Source organism: Nasonia vitripennis, chromosome 1 (genome assembly GCF_009193385.2).
Source record: "Nasonia vitripennis strain AsymCx chromosome 1, Nvit_psr_1.1, whole genome shotgun sequence".
NCBI classification, from domain to species: domain Eukaryota; kingdom Metazoa; phylum Arthropoda; class Insecta; order Hymenoptera; family Pteromalidae; genus Nasonia; species Nasonia vitripennis.
Genome location: NC_045757.1, coordinates 1,302,501 through 1,316,592, shown reverse-complemented (window position 1 = coordinate 1,316,592; position 14,092 = coordinate 1,302,501). Strand labels below are relative to the sequence as shown.

Here is a 14,092-nt window from a genome sequence, read left to right as displayed (position 1 = left end):
AGTGGAGGGGCCTCTGAAAAATGGCATTAATTATATTATTAAAAAAAATGTAATTCTCCAAATTCATGCTGGTACAGACGACGAGTTTAAAATCGAACGAGCTGCACACCAGCTCGCATTAGTACTAATTAATTAGAGTACCTAATACACCGCGGAAAGTTGGAAATAATTCCGCGGTATAAAAACTTTACACACTTCCGAGGAGCAGCAGTAAAAAAAGTTTCCAGAATATTACCGAGTCTTAACTTTAACAGCGAGTTAAAATTTTTACAACTCTCTCTTTCTTCGAAAGCCGCGCCGCAGCTGTACTCGCTGGCAATCGATCCGCAATTCCCCTCTCGTAATCGGCGAAATAGCGCGCAGAATGTGTACCTCACGCGTCGTTCGCACAAATTCACGAGCAGCCGCGAACTTTCTTTTCGAAAACTCGAGACGTCGTGTGAAAAGTTTTGCGAACATAATACTGGAGAACTATTTGTTTCACGCAGTGTCTAATTAAAATCGTTTTCGCGCCGGCAAAGCCTATATAGCACACACGGTAATTAGTCGAAAGAACGTAGCGGCGCACTTAATACCGGCGCGAGAAACGTAGCTCGCTTGAAATATGCGATTTAATATAAGCGGCTCCGCGGGCTATATGCTGTCGCAGTCCCCTGTGATTTTTTAAATCGCGCGCGACGACGGCAAAGAGTTCCGTAATTTTTAACGAGTCCCTCTCGTCGTTTCCTCGAGCGAAATTTATCGCCGATAATTAATAATTCGCTAACGCGCAAGAGAGAGCTCGCCGGATAGCGTTTTTTCTCTATCTCTCTCAACTCCTTGAAAAATCGCGTTCGATGCCTGGCTGCTTTTGTTCGCTCCGCGAGAAGTAGAGGGCGATCGATATTATTACGAGGGTTATTTCTGTACACGAGAATAGCTCTTGGACCGCAGAAGAAGCTCGAATTTCTCTCTCGAGTTTCCTTTATTCCCCCGTTCCACTTGGCGGAAAAGTTGAACGCTTCGAAACTTGGGCTTCCGATCGAGTTTGCGTTTCTCTTACAGCGGCTCTCTCGGCTCGTCTCGCTTTTAAAGCGCTTTTACTACCAAGTTTTTCAACGCCTCGTGAATAGGCGCGTTATTGCAGATATCGCTGTGTTTCTAGACTGTCCGCGGTCGAGTGATTGAAACGGATGAGTTGAACTATTGACCAGCTTTACATTTTCTCACATCAGTAAGTGCAGACAGTAAATAAGCAATAAAAACAAAAAATATCCAATCGGATGTAATTAATGCGAAAAGCAGCAACGGGGGGGTGGAAGGAAAAAGCTCAAGCTCTCGCCATGTGGTGGTTCGGGGAAAAAGCGACCGAAAACCGCACGAACGGAAGGAAAAAGCAGAAATGAAATCCCGTCGCCGGTGATTCTCGTCGGCTTCTCCCGGTACACGGACGTCCGTCGAGCACCGTGGTATACACAAAAGCGCCTTTTTCTTCATGGCCTCTTTCGTGTTTGCGCGGCATTTGATGCATATTTAAAAGCTCCCGCGAGGGAGAGAAAGAGAGAGACTTTTGAATAATCTTATACTTTTAGCGCGAAAGTTTGTTGCAGGAGGGAGGATTTGTTGCCTTGTTGATAGGAAACTAGCAGAGCTTTATAGTCCAAAAAGTGTAAAAATTGTGATAATACATAGTCCAAACTCTCGCACCAGCTCTCCTAATCAGCTGATTCACAGAGGCCGCCCTCCGAAAAAAAAACTTGGCCGATGAGAATTTTAAAAGTACAAGGCGAGAGCGCAGAACAGCAACCTGGCGATGAATACAAAAGTTCAATTTGCATGGAGCAAACTGCAACTCTCTCTCTCTCTCTCTCTCTCTCTCTCTCTCGGGCGCTTGCGCGAGTCTGAGGGAAAACTCCCGGGAGTTCTCCTCGTCAAAACTTTTTTAAGCCCCGGCATTTTTATACACGCCGCGAATATAACTGCGCCGGCTCGCCGGTTCTTAAATAAAATCTGCGTCCCATTTACTTTTTGCTCGGACCGCTCGCTGGCGTTTCAATTTAATTTTTAAATCGGATTCGAAAGAAATATTTACTTTACCAACTGGAAATTGTTGCCGGCCGCGAGCGACTTCTTTAATTATCTTTGCGGCATCGTCGTTGTGTTAAAAAGTTGAAATGAAGATGTAACACCTCGCGTTTTTTTCCCCGCTCTATTTCGAGTTGTAATTTACGTCGCTCGCAATCAGTATTCATGGCTTTTTCAAAAGGCAATGTATCCTTCCCCGCGACAAAGCGAAACGAACCTCGCACGATCTTGGTATCACGCGAGAAATAAAAAAAAAAAGGAAAGAAAATCCTCCCCACAGCAATGCGTGCGCGTTCTCTCGCCTCGTACATCCTTGTCGTTCCTGCGATTCCGAAGGATTTTTACGAGCTACCGCGACTAACTCGCCTCTTTGTATTTAAATACTTCTCGCGCACGTTGGCGCGGAGAGTAAATAATTTCGACGGCAATGGCGTGGGCGAGTGTACTCACGAGGCAGCTTATGCTAATTGCCCAGGAGAGCGATCATCAATCAATAGTTTAACCGCGGCTCGTGGGAATAATGATCCGCAGTCGCGTTAAGACTCTTGCCTTGTTAGAAGTCCCGGAGAGTGTATAGGGATTGTGGGCAGCGAGAGCGACGTTGCTTGATTGCGATGACCGGCGCGGAGCTCGCGTGATGGATCCGTTTTCGCTCGAGTTTGCTGCATGGTTCTGTGTATAGGGTGAGGGATCGTTTCTGTTTACGCGTGGGACGAGAGTTAGAAGTTACGCGTGACAAGGGCGAGCTATTTGTTTTGGGTCGCGCGCGGGTGTAGGATTCTCAGCTTCCGTTTTGTTCATTCGAGAATATCGACGTGCTCTAAAATCGTATGCAAGTAGCCTCGTCCGAATTAACGTGTAAAGCCGTATCCCGCGCGGGAAAACTCGTCTCGGCGAAGAAAGCTCGAACTTTGTCCATAAATACAAAGTGCCTCTGCTCCCGGGAAAAAGATTGTTTTCCGGTCTTGCGAGGCAAGCGGAGAGAGAGAGAGAGAGAGAGAGAGGGCCGCCAGGTATAGATACATCGTTACTCATCGGCATGAGAAACGCGCGCACGAACGCCATTCGGCGTCATATTTCAGGAAAGGAGAGGAGAAGAATCCGGGCATCACAAGTTGGTGGCGAGAACGGCCGCATACCGATGTCGCGTCTTCTGCTGCTCTCGTAAACTTTTTTTCACCCTCCTTTATAGGGGCTGGCTCGTCGGTTAACTTCGAAAGCCGCTGATTTAACTTGCGCCGTCAAAGAAATTACTTTTTTGCGACACGTTATTTTTTAGAGAGAGAGAGAGAGATCGCTTCGAGATGTTCTTGTGCGAATATGCCACAACGCCTTGACGCCTTGAGCGAAGCAAAGGACGCTATATTTTCTAATATAATAATCACTTTGGTCTCGGAAGTCGGCAACCTTATGTTAGCCGGCGAACAAAACGAGACGGACGTTATCTCGCAGTTTCATTCTTTAAAGTGCCGCGCAATCGCATTAGGAGCGGGAAACAAAAGCCGGACCTGCAGCCGCGGAAATATATCGGACCCTTCTTGGCTCGGCCGACCGACCGTAAAGTTGCGCGACTCTCCAGAATTATGGAGGACCGCGGACTCCTTCTTGGTCCCTTCTCTCTGCACGATATAATGCATTCGCGAAAAGATTGAGGGAATACGTGCTCGTTGAACTTTTCGAAAGTTTCTCGTATGACGAATACGCTTTTATTAAAAAACATTTCATCAAACAGTCCCGTACACAAAGTGCGCCGCTGCGAAAGTTATTCAAAAAATTCACTATACGCAACAAAGCCACTACTCCGACGGGGTCAGGAAAAAAGCTGCCAACTCGCAGCGGCGCGCAGAACAACGGGGCGGAATTTAAAATTCCGCAAACCGCGGCGTCTCGACCTTTGCCATTATACCCGTCCGCAGCTCTTTATTATTCATTTACAAAACTATCCGCAGCAGTGGCGTGATACAATCCGCAGCACCTTCATTACACGCTATTGTAACCATCCGTGAGCTCTGGCACCGCGAAGAAATTTTTTCTACCGTGTGCAGGGCGCTCGAACCTCTTTTCCATTAACTTTGTATTTTATTATTTGCGCGCCGACGTCATTCGATTTTCCTTCCCCGAACAGGTATATGCATTCTCGTCTTCGCCCGCTTGCTGCAGCCTTCGATCTATTCCGCGAGCTGCGCTTCCCACTCTCTCGACGCGCACCTCAACTTTTCCGATTTAACTACCGACTCGACGAAAAGTCGAGAGCGAAAGGAGCTTGTCTATATGCACATGGTGCCGCGGCGCAGGAATAAATTCGGTTTGCCCTCGGGAAAAACTGAAATATTTCCTCGTGTATAACACGCGCACGCAAAAATCGCTCTATGGGACGATAATCGCTCGATCGAAAGCTCGAAGCGAGATCGGCGCGCGGATCAGCTGTTTATGTGTATACGATCGGCTCTTATTTCCGCTAATGTTGCCGCCGCCGTCGCAAGAGGGACGGACGAGCGATCGAAAAAGTTTTTCGATTAAGTTCATCGAGAGATCTCTCTTTCTAGCTGCTTTCCGGCTTTCCTTTCTTTGCAATACTTTCTCGTATTTCTCGGCCTGTGTTGCCTGGAGCGTAAAAATTGATCGACCTTTTCGAAGAAGTGAAATGTAAGGGAAAGCTTTTTACAAATTGAATTTTTTTCCCTGCCTCGAGATAGTCGCAAACGCGTTTGCATTCTATTAAAAAGCCAAGGGCGTATCGCGTATTCTGGGGCAGTAGTTTAAACATCTCGCTCTCGACCTTCTTTCCCGCATATCCGTATCATCATAACCATTCGTATGAACGCTAGACTCTAAACCCATGGCGAAAAAATCCCGAAAAAATAAATCAGCCAGACGGACACAAAAGCAAGGTGGAGAGTAAGAGAAAAAGCCAGAGCGTACCGGTATAAAACTTCATTTTCATAAAGCTCGCACGCTTGGCCTGACGCGGCATTTAAAACTCGGGCGAGAGAGGTAGAAGAGGAGCTGGAATAAAGCGAGAGTCGGGATTTTTATAAGCGGACACATCAGGGTGAAAAATCCGATCCGTGGCTTGGCTTCTTGCGCTTATAGCCTCGGAATGTCCCGGCTCTTTGTTTGTTTAGCTTTTAAAAATGCTGCTCGCGAATGTAACGCGAATTTTCGCCTGAATTATATAATCCAAGTGTACACCGCGACAGCTCGGGAGTATCAAAATCGGCCGAAACGTCCGCTTCCTCGCCGTTTCGCGGTAGCAGCGTCCAGCAGCGCTTATACGACAGCCGGTGCCGATACAATTAGCTAGAGCGGAATGCGGCGCATTGTTTTCCGACGAGCAAACTCGCGCAGCGGCTAATGCGCGATGCATGTCGCAGTGTGCACAGGGGCAGGTATGGCTATACGGTAGGAGTCGGCGGTAGCCGAGAAAACGCTGGAATGCGATGGCTCTACACTGCTTTATATCGGCTGCCGGAAGATCCTGCGGGGAAGACGAATTATTTCGATCGATTATATGAAAGATGAATTTATTTTCTTGTAATGTTAAAAATGGAAATCTAATTGAAACCTGTTTTCTATTCCAGTAACGGCGAACCACCCACCACAAAGACCATGGATACCGCTGACCAGGCCGAACAGATCAAGACCAACATGTGAGTACATAACACGCACACGCGTGCAAAAGACAAACTCTTATCCAGAGCAAAGTTTCCGAGGGCCAAAAACTTTCTCGCGCGGCGAGTTCAAAAAAGAAAAAGAGAGAGAGGGAGACCGAAAGCCGTTCAAGTTGCGGCGGCTTTGACTGCGATTCGTTACACGCGCTCTCCGGCTGGTCCCGCGCCAACTTTGAACTTCATCATTCACTCCGCTACGCTCTCTGAATCTCCTTTACATGTTTTTTTTTTTCGGCTGGCACTTGTTGATCGATTCTGTCGTTAGCTTAGCTTCGGATTTTTATTTCACCTCCTTTGAATTAGACTCTTCCAAACTTTTCTCTTATTGAAATAAGCATGGGGCAAAAACAAAGTCCGCTATCAAAAATCATAAATTTCCCGTCCGCCTGAAAATCCCCTAAAATATCACCTGATGCGCCGACCGCAGAAGTGCTGGTACACGCGCCGAGGAGAAATACGCGCGCATTCTTCTGCAGTTCGCGGGAGAGAGAGAGAGAGAGAGAGAGAGAGAGAGAGAGAGAGAGAGAGGAGCTGCATTAACCGCGACAGTGTCCGAGCGCGATAAATCTGTCGGCCGGCGCTAAAAAGGGAGGAAAAAAGAGCTAGCGCGCGGGGAGAGAGAATATTTTCGCGCGCGATGATACACGCGGACTTTTACGCGAACGTTTAGCGGTCGCCGGGCGGTTCTGCATAAATTATGGAGATCAGAGCCAGAGAGAGAGAGGGAGAGAGAGACAGAGAGAGAGAGAGAGAGAGAGAGAGAGAGAGAGAGAGGGAGGGAGGGAGAGATATCCTTGCGAAGCACTTTATGTGCACGGGATAAGGCTGCTTTGCGAGGGTTGGCTCGTCGCTCTCTTCAATTCTTTGTTTTTCGAGGGGAGGAGAAAGGAGAAAAAGGATCAATTTTGATTTTATTAGAATGAAACGTTAGCGCGCGAGCCTTTTCAATTTTTCCCGGCGGATTAACTCGCCGGCGCGGCTGACACACGCGTAAGCCGCTCCGAATGGATTAACCGCAACAAGAGCGAGTCGTGTAATCTGGCCCCGAAAAAAATTTCTTCGCCGGCCGATAATGCAGCAGCGGCGCAACGAATTAATTAATGCGTCGCGCAGATGAAACGGCCCGATTAGAGCTCTCGGAGTGCGCGCGTGTGGTGTAGCGCGAATTATGATGTACATCCGGAGACCGTGTAATGGTCAGAAATTAATCATCCTCTGCCGCGCAGCTTTACCTCTGCTCTCTGCTGTGTATCTGGACGTCGTTGATATCGCTGCTGAATTTTGTTGCCAGGGATACAAGGGAGGGGGAGTATCATTCGTCACGGGGTCGCATCGTATCTATACGCGCGTTTGTAGTCCGCGTGTACACGACTCTCTGTGCGATGAATCGCTAATCCTATCCGTTGGCCGGGACGTGTGTGGGTGTATTATAACCGAGAGCTGAATGCGATCGGGGTATGAGCTGTTCCGAGATACATCCGACTGCTCTCTGCTCATTGAGATTGCTTGATTCGATCGGAAATTGGCTGATTTTTTTCAGCCCGTTGGTATAATCGTAGTCGGTCCATTTAGCCAGAAAAAAAGAGAAGAAAATTTTCCTAGACTTGAAAATCCGCGAAATTAACCAGGCATGCATCATCGACGGCAAACAGTAGCGCTCGAGTTCCGAAATCCCTTAGGACACTTGGACCTCCGAAACCGCAGCGACTATAGCTCCGTTGCATTTTAATCTCGTTACAGTATACTCGGCGGCAAAGCCGGTTAATTAAAAGCTTGAATACATTCCCGACTCGAAATCCAATCGTAAATTGCCGACTCAGACAAGAATCGCGCCAACTGTTACTACTGCGAGCTCGAAAGACGCTGAATTTTGGAAGTCGCCGCTGCAACGGTGCAAAATTGCAAACCCCGCGCACTGGATCAGTCTCGGATTTATGGAACGATAAAAGCGTGCGGGGAGAGACGATATTTTGATATCGGATCATCCAAAGTCGCTTATTTACCGAAGCCGCCTTTTTTTCGAATCTCGGGAAAATTAAATTCGCCCGAGAGCTCGTATTTTCGGACTCAGCCGTTCTCGCTCGTTCTATTCCGATCCAGCTCGCGTTTATTATACGTCATTTCACTTTACCTTTCCATTATCTCCGTCGGAATTAAAAGGAAAAAGGAACACGCGACGAGCGAACCGAGTTGGAAAATCGTTTAAAACGAAGGTATACATAAAAACTCGGTCCTTCGCGCGCATGCAAATGCGCTCGAAGGTACACCATCGCAGGGGGTTAGCACGTCGGCGACGAGAGATTTCCCATTCGATAATGCAAATGACGCCGAGCGCGCGAATCTGAAATTATAATATTTTTATCGTCGCGCCGCGCGGATAATAAATCTAATGAAAATCCGTCAATGGATTGCCCGACGAATTCCCCGCGTCTCTCTCTCTCTCTCTCTCTCTCTCCCTCTCTGTATGCATTTATCAGTTATTCAATTTGCGCTCGCAGCTCTTGGGGCATGTTTTATTTATGGCCTCTGGCCGCTCGCGCGGTTATCGGAGCGTCACGCGAGAGTCGCCCCGCGCGGGATGAAAAAAAAGGAGTAATTCGATCGTCCCCGTCTGTCCGTGCATTCATACATAATTATTTCGAGCGAATCGGAAAAAATCCGCGCCGATCTTTTATTCGCCTTTCCCGCATCGATATTTAATGAAAGGCCTATATCTAATTGTTTGTACCCTCTTCCGGCTGCCGCCTGTCAGTCAATTTATTCGCATCCTTTGAATGGATTTACTGCAAAGACAAAAATCTTGATTCACTTATCGTTCGAGAGAGAGAGAGAGAGAGAGAGAGAGAGAGAGAGAGAGAGAGAGAGAGGGCTATAGAGCAAACGCGATCATGATTGATTGAATGACACGCGCTCGCGGTATCTTCGCGTGTGCGCGTATACCGGTTCGGCTTCGCGTGAATGCACATACCGCAGACGATATTCGATTCCGCAATAAGCGAATGCAAATATACGACCACTGTGGACTTATAATCTGCGGGGCCGACGATTCGAAATAGTTCGAGAAGTAACAAAAAAAAAAGTAAAAATGGGTAACTGTATTCTCCCGCGCGTATTACGTAAATCTGGTTCGCCTATCCCACGAGGTCAGTAGCCGTTGCAACCCCTTATCCAGTTCAACGGGAAGACAAAGACTCTTCCGTCCGACTGATCTGGCCCTCGCCGGGCGGCAATAATCCACGTATACATACATATATACGCAAGCGCACAGCAGAGCAAACGAGTGAGAGAGAGAGAGAGAGAGAGAGAGAGAGAGAGAGAGAGAGTGCCGGTAGCCGCGCTGCAGCGGCCGATGCCGTTACACATTAGCGATAAGCAAATGGATTCGAAGCATCTGCGCGAGACGTATACCGCGTTGCCGGTCAACGAAAGAGGAAGTTAAGCGAGTGCGTCCATCGCTCGCGCGCGCGCGCGAGGGATAAAATCGCGCTTATCTTTGCTGCGAGTTCGCGCCTCGCGGCCGGTTGCATCGCGCGCACGGGAGTATAACGCGTAGTGCAGCACTTTGCGCCGCGCGAGAGCGGCAGATAAGGGCCTTCGGAAGCCCCGAGACTCGAGTCAGCGAGCTGCGAGCCTTAGGGAGTTGATATACAAAGCAAAGTTTGCGCCGCGATGCTTTTCAATAGACGACCTGTATACTCGTCAAAAAACATTCGGCGTCTGTAATTTACGAGCGCCAGCAACGAGCATTAGCGAGCGCGCGTCCGAAACGCCTAATGAGCCGTAAATCAGCCGTAGGCGCGTAACACACATTGTAGCCGCACGCGCTTACCGGCGAACAATCGATGTAACCGTCGTTGGCAGGCAGAAACCAGACTCGAAGTTTCTATAGCCTTCTGCAAGTAGTGCACTGTAGCTGGAATTCGAATCTCCCGCGAAAACTCGTCTTGGATAGTCAATGCGTGATTCTTCAATATGCACTCAACAACGCAAGAACTTAACGAGACTGATCAATATAACCTCACGCGCGAGTGCGGGACTCAATTAACTCGTACGTATCCGCCTTTTTCAGTAGCCGAGTTACACCGACGCAGCCTATAAAGCATATTCCCCTGTTGGCTAAAAATACTTGCGTCCCTGTATAGCCGTCCGCTAACTGTACACGCGCTGCAGCCAAAAAAGTTACGAGCGAGCGACGTTACGCGGGCGTTTTAATTGAAACTCGGTTAAATCGGGCCACGAGAGCAATAAATACCTTTGCGCTCTGTATATACGCGCAGTATCCGACGCGCGCATCCCAGTCGTTATATGCGTACCATAGTCGACGCACAGGGGAGTCGTCCGCCGCGAATTATATCGTCCGTCACGTGCAGCTCCTCGTCTCGATCCGCAATCTCATTAAGCCGCGCGCGGCCTAACGGTGCACCCTGCGCGCGCACACCTAATAAGATGTTTCTGCTAATGAAAGCCGTAAAAATCCGCGCGCCGCAGCCACGCCCCCGCCTCCGTGTGTCTGTTGCACTGTACACGACTCTCTTATGCGGATACGCGCGTTTGACACACTGAGGTCAAGCCTGCGTCACGATGCTTCTGCTCGAGATAATTTATGAGATAATAATGTTCGACACTGCGGAGTTTCGAGCAACTTTGAAGAAGAAGGGATCGGCATTAGCAACGCGTCCCCGCTCGTCCCCGTTCGTAACTAATAGCTCATTATTTCCGAGGCAGAGCCATTAGGCTAAAGAGTTCGTAGCTTGAATTTGCGCAATCTCTCTCTCTCTCTCTCTCTCTCTCTCTCTCTCTCTCTCTCTCTCTCTCTCTCTCGTCTTCCCACAGACGCACAGCGAGTTCTTTGAAGTCTCGCGCGAGCGAGATAGAGATGACTTATTCAGGAGTCGCTGCTTTCCTTCAAACGGCGCAGTTTACAGAAAGAAGTACACAAAGTAACATTATTTCCAGCTGTGTTTATTACGCGACGAGTCCAGGCCAGATAGAAAGCTGCAGCGACAAACTTCGCCGTCAAAGCAACGCCTCTCTCTCCGAGTCTCGTTAAACGTCTGAACCAGCACTACTGCATTGGCTATTCTTCGAAGCGATCGAAGCGTCGACAGTCGAGCTTTGATTTTCGCGCGCCGCGGCACGAATCGGATTACATTTCCAGCGCACGGCAAACGTGTATTTTCCGCTCGAGTTGACATTATATTCGCGCGTATTCTGCAAGCAGGTCAAAGTGGCGCGCTTCATTCGAAAATTCGCTCTCGTTTGCCCGCTTATAAAGGTTCATTTGGCGGCAAGTTGAACGCACTGCAGCCTCGTGCGCGAGACTCCATCGGAAATTGGGGACGAGGGAAGAAAATGTTCCATCTGGAAGAAAAGGCGCTCGCGCGAAAGTGTCGTTCTCGCCGGGGCGCAGCAAGTCGTCTATGCAAATGGCTCGTTACCGGCGTTTATGGAAAGGCGTTATACAGCGCTTATATTTCCAGCGCCGGTTAACGCCTCGCGCTCTGCATCTTGCGCGCGATCGCCAAAGGGCCGCGCGCGAGCTATATGCGGTTATACGCACGCAGGGGCGGGAAATGAGGCGAGAGTAAATTACAGCGCCCGGCGGAAAAGTTGGCGACCGCCTCGCCTGGTCTATATGTCCGAGCTGTTATTACGACTATGACGAGAAGCGAGTCGTACGTCGCGCGAGATTCGGGTTAAACGCGGCGAAAATGTTCGCAATCCCGATAATTGAAACGGCGTCGGCCGTTCCAACAATTGATTCCACCGGCTAATAATAATCGCCCCTGCGCGACGGCCCATTGAAACGGCGACGTTTATATATACGCGCTCTCTCTCTCTCTCTCTCTCTCTCAGAGTCCAATTAGCGAATTGCGCAAGCTGGCCGCCGCCGCGCACGAAATCGCGGCTGGACTTTGCGTCAAAGGCGTGGCTTATCGAGGCTCGTTTTCCCGCGCAAAGCTCGTCGCATTGAAATCGTCAAGCATTTCATCCGCCGTACCTGCGCAGACACACAGCTGCATTAAACACATCAAAGGTTCTTCGAGCTGTGATATTCCCGGCGAATGCTTGCATGTAAATGCCGCTGGAAGAGCGTGAATGCGCTCGAGTATATTACGTATGTATATACGTAAACAGAGCCGCCGCCGCCGGCTGCAAACTGAATTTATGCAGACATCGCGCGACGTCGAGAAGACAGCTCACTTTATGCTGATCCTCTTATCCCCGAGGTTCACGGTGCGCTTGGGAATGACACGCATCCGCGTATATGCGCCTTGGGCTTCTCCCATCCGCCTCTTTAGCCCTTTTCCAAAGGCTCCCGGCTGGATATTTTCTTTTTCCCAACAGCAGGTCTCCTATAAGCCAGCCTCTTTGACTAACGAAGAAACGTTCGTTTCAGGCATATTCACGGTGATGTGCTACAACGTGCTGAGCGACAAGTACGCGACGCGGCAGATGTACGGCTATTGCCCAAGCTGGGCACTTGAATGGGAGTATCGGAAGAAGGGTATCCTCGACGAGATCAGGCACTACGCCGCCGACATAATCAGCCTACAGGAGGTCGAAACGGACCAATTCTACAACTTCTTCCTGCCCGAGCTCAAGATGGACGGCTACGACGGCATCTTCTCCCCCAAGTCCAGGGCCAAAACGATGGCCGAGAACGATCGCAAGTTCGTCGACGGCTGCGCCATTTTCTTCAGGACTGCCAAGTAAGTGCATTCGCTCGAGAGAGAGAGAGAGAGAGAGAGAAAGAGAGATCTCATACCGTATGCGACCCTTCGTTAACGAGACTCGTTCCCTGTACCGATCGGGAAGCTTTTTTTGCCTCGTATACTCGGGGCTCCCAACGATCGCTCTTACATATATACGATTGAGATGTGTTAATCTCGTTTCATCGACTTCTTCTCGCGATCGCGACGTCCAGCTCTGATTAGCCTTCCGGATCGTTCATCTCCAGAGCGGCTCTTATTCGAGAAAATCAGCGCGTCATCGCGCGCGCGCAAAACAAAGCAACGAGGCTCTGCTCGTTATAAGAATACATAACGCGCGTACGCGTGCTCGCAGCGCTCGGTAGCGGGCAATAAACGGTCGAGGGATGCTACGGCCGATTTCCGCGTTGCTAACGACATCGTTAAGAGCCGCGCGTCTTTTGTTTGCCCCCGCGAGCAGCAGCATCGACAAATCGGCGTTTCGTTTATATCGGGAGCTTTTTTCGAAATTGGCCACATCACATACATATAGTCTCTCGAGTCGATTTCGATTCACCATAGAGGCAAATCCCGGCGCGCCAGTTCAATTTCCGCTCCGCAGCTGAGCTCCATCACTTTCGCAATCTAGCGGATTGGAGTGTTTTAGATTGCGGCGGTAGACCTTGTCACCTGTTCTACGGTCCAATCGTCGATCCGAATATTAGAACGTCGAAGCTTTCGTGGAGGGATAGAAATAGAATCGCTCGCAAAGCCGCGGGAGAGTAAAGACTGATTCGATAAAAGAGAGATAGCTAATTCGCTTCGCTGCTGCGCTTAGGTTCACACTGATCAAGGAACACCTGGTGGAATTCAATCAGCTCGCAATGGCCAACGCTGAAGGTTCGGACCACATGCTCAATCGAGTTATGCCCAAGGACAACATTGGTCTTGCCGCTCTTCTCAGGACCAAGGAAGCCGCCTGGGATAATGGTGAGCCTTTATCCATATCCATCTATTTTTCATTTCTTCGCAGTAGCAGTGATTATACCCCGCCGCATCGAACGCGCAGACGCGGATTTAACGATGAGTGAATAATTTTATTTATACGATACTTTTGACTTAAATGGTTCAGTTTTAGACGGCGCTTAACGCCCTCGCTACGCTCGGGTGCTAACTGCGCCGTGTAAAAAAGGACCATTTGAGTCACACGTATCGTAATGTACTATTAATCGGATTACTCGAAAACGCGTTCCGGGCCGAATGAAGCTGTTTGCGGAAACGCTCGCGAGCGATCCGATCCAGCGCTGGATTTAACGAGATTTAATCCTCAAAGTGTTACAGCTGTTCGCCGCGGATAATGCAACGTCCGCTCGGCACTCAAAACCGCGGCGTTTAGCGGAAATCCGTTCGACTCCGGAAAATATTTCATTAAATAATGCTCGATCAAAAAGCTCCGACTATCGATGCGCGTAATAAGCGCGACTCGCGCTCGATCGAGCGAAATAAAAGTCCCGCGCAGCGAAACAATGCCGAGATGACGGACTGTACCATATAGGCGTCCGAGTAAAAAAAGGGATGATAAAGGAACGCGAAAAAATGGACCCCGCGAGAGTTTACTGCCGCCCGGCAAACATTTGGTTCGAGCTGCGTAGCTCGTAAAAGGAC

General features: G+C 49.3%; 1 protein-coding gene across 3 annotated transcripts in view; it reads left to right on the top strand.

Moving 5' to 3' along the window:
- Nucleotides 1–14,092, top strand: part of LOC100122037 (CCR4-NOT transcription complex subunit 6-like) — a 287,898-nt gene that overhangs the window by 266,712 nt on the left and 7,094 nt on the right. For all 3 annotated transcript variants that reach the window (XM_031921708.2, XM_031921706.2, XM_031921707.2), the window contains 3 exons: nt 5,646–5,714; nt 12,136–12,448; nt 13,266–13,417. In XM_031921708.2, coding sequence (XP_031777568.1) covers nt 5,646–5,714; nt 12,136–12,448; nt 13,266–13,417 — 534 coding nt within the window. The remainder of the gene's footprint in view (nt 1–5,645; nt 5,715–12,135; nt 12,449–13,265; nt 13,418–14,092) is intronic.